Raw genomic sequence first — 6,679 nt, 5'->3', positions numbered from 1 at the left:
GGTGTCTCTGTCTGCGTGTTTGTGTGTGTGTGTGTGTGTGTGTGTGTGTATGTAATCTTGCCACTGCATACTTGTTGTTTGTGTGTGTGTGTATGTAAACTTGAATAAAGTGGTACATTTCGCTTCTTTTTATGATAAAATTATATATGCATGTAAACTTGCAAATTAGAACACACGCCTACATTAGTACTTGTGTTGGCACAGAAACACGTCTCACTTTGTTGTCCTCTGGCATGTTGTTTATAACTCAAAGTTCAAGTTTGTTTCATACGAAAATGCGATGTTCTTGTTTTTCCAATATAGACCCTCATTTTTATGGTGCTTGAGAAGCTTGTATCATCTGTTTCTTATGTGTTTGTCAAATGGACAATGGCGCTTGGAGGGCAGTTTTGCATACACAGTGTATCAACCGTGCTGCTTCTTTTATCTTACTTAGAATTGAAATAAATAAGAATAATAATAATAATAAATAAGAAGAGGAAATACAAACTACAATAGAAGATAGTCTTCTACTTGTCATTGATGTCGTTCAGTGCGTCGCTAAGCATTCCAACTTGTATAACTTTTGGTATTCTTCGCTACGACCGCTGAACAACTTACCCAGAGCCAGAGGAACAAATGTTTTTAGACTTGGAATCTCAATCCAAACCTTCGGACAGGTAACCCACGATATTCGTCAGTAGGTCAACTCATTCTCCCACTGGCGGCTGTCAAAGATTCAACGAGGAGGGCTTTCATGACACAAATGTACCTTAGTCCGAATTTTCTTCCACACGAGACATTGTAAAAATATTTTAATCAATTTTCACGACAAAATATTGAATCATTTTCCATCAAGAACCTTAATAGAAAAGAATACCAAGAAGACAATGAAATAACTAAAGCAGACACGAAAAAGCACAAGCTTGGTTTAAAACTTGGTAGCTATTATAAATTAAACAACTGCACTGGCCAACTTCGTTTTCGACCATCGGGGCCAACACCAGAAGTTTCCATAGAAATGTCAATGCTGCGATGTTGAGACGCACGGACAATGCTAATGCGCAGACTGATATTAGTAGCGGGACAGCCATCAGTACCGATTGCTGCCGATCTGTGAACATCTGATTTTCCTGCAGCAATGGCAATTGGTTCCCGGAATGTTAAGATTGTTTGAGACCAATGTGTCTTTGGGGTGTGAGGAGAAGTGGATAAAACTGCCGGCATTTCTTTGCAAAACCTGCCAGTAAAACCAGTCTCAAACCACAAGACAACCCCATAACACCAGCTTGTCTTGGATTCCAAATCTAACAAGCTGCTTTCTGCATTGCTCAAGCTAGGTTCTAACACAATGCTTGCAGTAAAATCTACTTCTTCTGGTCTCATCGTCACCAAGTCAAACGTCTGAAAGGAGAACCGCGAAAAAAAAAAAAAAAAAAGACAGCTTCTCAACAAAATTGTGTATAAGAATTGCAAAAATGGATTTCATCTGGAACTAGTTCTGAATTTAACTCATGGTAAATACAACCTTTTGGTAGATTAAAATAAAAAGTCAATGTAAAATAAATACTTCTTATAAAGCAGATATCTTGCTAAGTACAAACGCTAAATTAAGAAAGTTTCTCAGCGTACCACCCATATTGTATCCACAAACCTAAATGGTGATAAATGGTATGTATATTCCAAACTGTAACTAGGGAGCAGCACTGACCTTCAAAACAGCAGCATTCGTTACTAAATCATGACCTTCTACGGTATCGACTATAGGAATTCGAGCTGCATCTCCAACAAGTTCCTTGCCAATGCAGGACATGTTGAAACCATACACATTTTCCCAAAACGGAAGACTCGTGCCACCTTTTCCAAATCCAGCAGCAAACTAAACGAAAAAATTCATAAAATAAGCTCCGCTACACGGGACAAATTTGATCAAGCGAGAGAAAAACTGTAGAAACTGCCACTTGAGGCTAGCTCAAGTGGTTGGGTGTGTGTGTGTCCAGCAGGGGTTCGAACCTTGATAGTTTCATTTCTTGAGTAAAGTAAGAGCCATATACTCCCTATCATATTTTTTTAAGAGAGAGAGAGAACTGTAGAAACTCACAATAGTTGCCGTGTCAGGAAGCATCGCACCTCCAGGTCTCAACCACCGATCCCGTGCGAAGAGCACAGAACTAAGCATTGACTCGTATAGTAGGCAATATCCCATCCATTCACTTAATAATACATCAACAGTATGAGGTTCAATACGTATTTTTTTATCAACCTCCTCAACCATACATTGAACAACTTCTACCAATCCAATGCATTTGCTAGTGCCATCGCTTGAACTTTTACCCCGCAAAAGGCCATTTTCTCTTGCTATCTGCAATTAACAAATTATTTCTTAATAACATAAAAAAGCTGCTTTTATTGATATTGAAGTCAATACAAAGGAAAGGGGACAAGAGGTCCTCAAGAAAGTGCGAAATCTCCAAATCAAAACAATCAATTTAAGTTGAGAATCGTATTCTTTGTTGAAGAAGAAGACAGACAATTCAGTTGATGATCTGACTAACTCTTACAGCACAGTAGTGGAAGGTTTGAGAGTTCCACTTTGTCTCCCTATCCTGGATTTTCCAAGAGTTTACACCAGAGACCTCAACTGACTGACTTCTAAAAAACCACCAATTAATACCCCCTACTATAACACTAACATCACATGCCTTACCATCTACACATTACCACTAACCACTCATAACGAGACTAAACGTAAGTACATAACAGAACCAACAAACCATAAAGCTCACAGCCACTGACTCACAGGCACACTTAAGACCCTGCCTTCCTTTTTTTTTTTTATTTCTTGCATAATAAAAATAACCGGAGGCTTATCAGAAAGCAAAACAAGAATGAAAAACAGAACTGAAAACAAAACAAAACTAAGAAAATTAAAGATCAAAAGCCATCAAGAAACCCAACAAAACCATGACAACTAATCATTCCAATTACATCTGCAACAGGGAAAATAACCTTTTAAAACAAGAAGTAAAATTATAATGGTGCTGAAACGTCTTACCTCGGTAGCTACTGCAGCCATCTTCTCACTTGCTTCAACTGCAATTACCCTTGATGCACCAGCTTGGGCAGCAAAGAGACTACAAGCAGAAAAAGGACAGAACAAATCGATTATCATAAGTTGGATATCAATGGAACAATGATGACTCACCAATGCAACCGAGTAGTGGATGATTAAGAGACGTTAATATAGAACTAGTAGCAATATTGTCAACATCACCAACTTGAAAAATCCAGCAAGCTGAACTGGTATTTAGAAATTAAGCATTGACGTTCCAATATTATATGGAAGCATGGAAAAATGTTAATTGAACATTGTTTCTTCTAAAACATATTTTGGTTGGACATTGGGGAAAGAAGAAGCATCTTTACATGTATTTCATTCTAAAAATTAAAAAGAAAAGGTAGGCTGTTACAACCCTGAAAGCTCTAAGGGGTGGTGATTTGATAATGTCCTTTGATGTTTACCTAACAGGGATAACAAAGGGACAGGAAGCATCACAAGAAAAGGAGATTCAATAGTCAAGGATAGAGGTAGATAGTTTTCCGGTTCAAAATGATCTAATTCCGTTCTTCCTTTTCTTTTCTCTTCTTTTTTCTTTCTAGATAAGAGGTCAATTTTTTAACTTCCAAAAGAAAAAAATTGTTCTTTGAGGACCTTTTTGCACAGGTTACCAAATTCAAGGTGTACCCCAAAAGGAAAGTTCAAATGCAAGAAACATGTAACTCATGACAAAACAACCAAGTTCCCTCAGCAATACAGCATAACTTAGGAGGCATTCATAGAATCATACCTAAAGTAAGTAAAATGGGAAAAAAAAAAAAGGGAAAAAAAAAAAAAAAAAAAAAAAAAAAAAAAAAAAAGAAAGAATGAAAGAAAGAACCAGTGCATTGTGACCCAAAAAAAAAAAAAAAAAAAAAAAAAGAGAAAAGAAAAAGAAAAAGAAAAAAAAAGAAAGAAAGAAAAAGACAGAGACGAAGACAAAGACTGCATAACAGTCTTTATGAAAACGTATCCTATAACATGGATAAGAACCTTGATCTTGTATAAACGACGCATAACTTCCATCCCACAAAAAGCATCCCATCACATGGTATCGTTTTATATAAATGAGAAAATTTCAAGTTTAACAATTGTTTTTTCCAACTCTATTATTTATGTCATTGTAAATAATTAGATGCCATTGTGGCCTTTTATTTTGTTCTTATTAATTGAATGACACTTGTTTATTTTTTAGTAGAATCGCATAAATAATATCTTTTACCATCTTGAGTGGTATTTTTTTCCCTTTATAAATTATCTTTGTTTCATTGATAAATTCCATTTACAAATTATCTTTTTCCATGAACGTTATTGCAATAAAATTTCATGTCAACTTGTGTACAGTGCAAAGAAATAAAGGAAAACTATCCCATCTTAAAGACTTGAATAATAATAATAAACTTGTGAAATTCACTTCAAGCAAGTTAGCAACTGAAAGAGAGAGGGAGGGGAGGGTTGGTCACCTGAGTATGCCAGTTCCACAACCCACATCCATCACAACTGCACCACTTATGAGAGACGGATTGTCCAAAATAGCTTGCCTGTATGCGTCCATTCTTACCTGCATGCGTAACCACAAAGAGACTTAGGTCTTGTTAGTAAAGTTTTCAAAACGGTCCTGCTCATTCTCCAAGGCAATTGTTTTGGAAAGGGTCAAGGCCAAAACAGGGAAACGAAAATCGTGTTTACACCAAAGTTGAAAACGGCTAGAAGTTGTTTTCCTTTTACTGATTATATATTCTAGGGCTTACATATTCAACGCATATCTTCAAAAACATACCAACGTCAAACCAATGTTTCTAGAAACACAACCAAATACAATTTCAAAAAGCATCCCAATGTCATTACCAAAAATATTCTTATTTCTATGTTCCTATCCAAAACAAAACCATTTTGAAACACTCTCAAAACAGGCCGTTAGAGACAACGTGGACTATTCACCTCAAACATCAAAAAACATACCTTATCACTAAGCATCTCTTTATGGATGCCAAATGAACTATATGACCCAAAGTAATCTTCATTTGCATTCTTCACGTCCTTTGCTACATGCCTCCGAAAATAAGCCCTTGACTTTTTGTCGCCTGGACAATCAATGCCACTCTCCGCAGAAGAACTTATCATTTCGTAATGATTATCCGAAGCAGAAGCAACATTTTCCGTTTCGCTGTAAATCTCATGATCAATGCGAATCTCTTCACAATTCCTCACAATAGTTGTAAGCTCATTGTCGTTATCATCATCATCGTCTTTCTCAGCAATATCTTCATCATCATCTTCAGTGAAACTGTACAAGAGCGGATCATCCTGTAAAAAAGGTTTTAGATACGCTTCGATGTTCCAACGAGGTTTGATTTCTTCAAGACTTAGCGGTTCATGCAAATGAGACTGAAGATCTAGGTTGGACTGACAGGTCAGCCCACAACTCCAACATCTGTTTTCTGCGACCTGGTAATGAATTAAACAAAACAAAATAAATGGAATTTTATACGATTCCTTTTTTTTTTTTTGGGCAATTTAAACGTTCTAAAGGTCCACAAGTAAATATATTACTTCATATTGCGATTCTAACACTCAAATTTGCAAATGTAATATAAGAACCCATTATTTGATAATTGAGATGTTATTCGTCCTACATACTACTAAGTCTTAATAAGAAATTCTCCTGTTTCGTTTCGTTTCTAAGCATTTTTGTTCTATTCAATATTTCAATTAAATACTTGCTAAGAACTTCCCATCATAGGATTCTTGAAAAAAAGAATAATAATAATAACAACAACAATAACAAAAAGCAAGAAGATAAATTTCGACCAGAGAGCGGATGTAATTGAAGAGGTTGAAGGAGGAGTAGAAATCCAAAGAGAGGGATCGTCTGATGGTCGGAAAATCAAAATGGTGAATGGAAATGCAGTGATCGAACAGAGAACGGCTGTGATCGAATGCGTAATCACAGAACAAGCACTTTATTATAGAAGACGAATCATTTCCTCCTTCTTCTTCTTCATTCCAGTCATCCCACTCTTCTTCATCTTCTTCTTCTTCTTCGTCGGTTTCTTGTTCTACTAGTTCTTCGTCTTCCGGTCGGACAGTTTCTTCGTACTTCACACTACTTTTGTTGTCGGCCATGATTCCTCTCTCTCTCTCTCTGAACGACAATGGAGAAGAAAGCTTAAACCCTAAACCCCCAAAACCACAAGCTCTTTACTTTTCTGTCCTCCTGTCTCATACCGGCACGCGCCCACGGCCCCACGCTGACGCTCTTTCTTTTAAATTTTTTCTACTTGTGTCCCATGAAGTTCTCGTGGTTTCAAAGTTTAGTCCCTGAATTTATTGTTTTGACATTTTAATCCCTAAATTACCTATCATATCATCTATTATTTTAATCAATGAAGGCAATGGCGGCCTACTAAAATTTTATATTCTTATATAAGCCCACTAAGTTTATTTTTTTTATTTTATTTTCTATATGTCTTCTACCAACAATTTTACTCATTTAGTCATTTATATGTATGTGAGCTCTTTTTTTTTTTTTTTTCCGTTATACCTTGCATTTCGAGATTAAAAAACATTTACTTTATATCTTGAAATGTATCTCATTTATAA

The 6,679-nt window shown here is 36.1% G+C and overlaps 1 protein-coding gene across 1 annotated transcript; it reads right to left on the bottom strand.

The window, feature by feature from the left end:
- Positions 1–441: 441 nt before the first annotated feature.
- On the bottom strand, positions 442–6,253 carry LOC21387391 (probable protein arginine N-methyltransferase 3). The gene is made up of 7 exons (XM_024166022.1): positions 5,888–6,253; positions 5,039–5,524; positions 4,540–4,637; positions 3,035–3,113; positions 2,081–2,341; positions 1,691–1,858; positions 442–1,383 (listed from the first exon to the last, which is right to left on the bottom strand). The coding sequence occupies exons 1-7, from the start codon at positions 6,200–6,202 to the stop codon at positions 928–930; spliced, it is 1,863 nt and encodes a 620-aa protein (XP_024021790.1). The 5' UTR covers positions 6,203–6,253; the 3' UTR covers positions 442–927.
- Between the last annotated feature and the right edge of the window lie 426 nt (positions 6,254–6,679).

The sequence above is a fragment of the Morus notabilis genome, unplaced genomic scaffold, assembly GCF_000414095.1.
Source record: "Morus notabilis unplaced genomic scaffold, ASM41409v2 Scaffold1780, whole genome shotgun sequence".
Classification (NCBI taxonomy): Eukaryota; Viridiplantae; Streptophyta; class Magnoliopsida; order Rosales; family Moraceae; genus Morus; species Morus notabilis.
The sequence above is the reverse complement of the archived record's forward strand: the minus strand, read 5'-3'. Positions and strand labels throughout refer to the sequence as shown.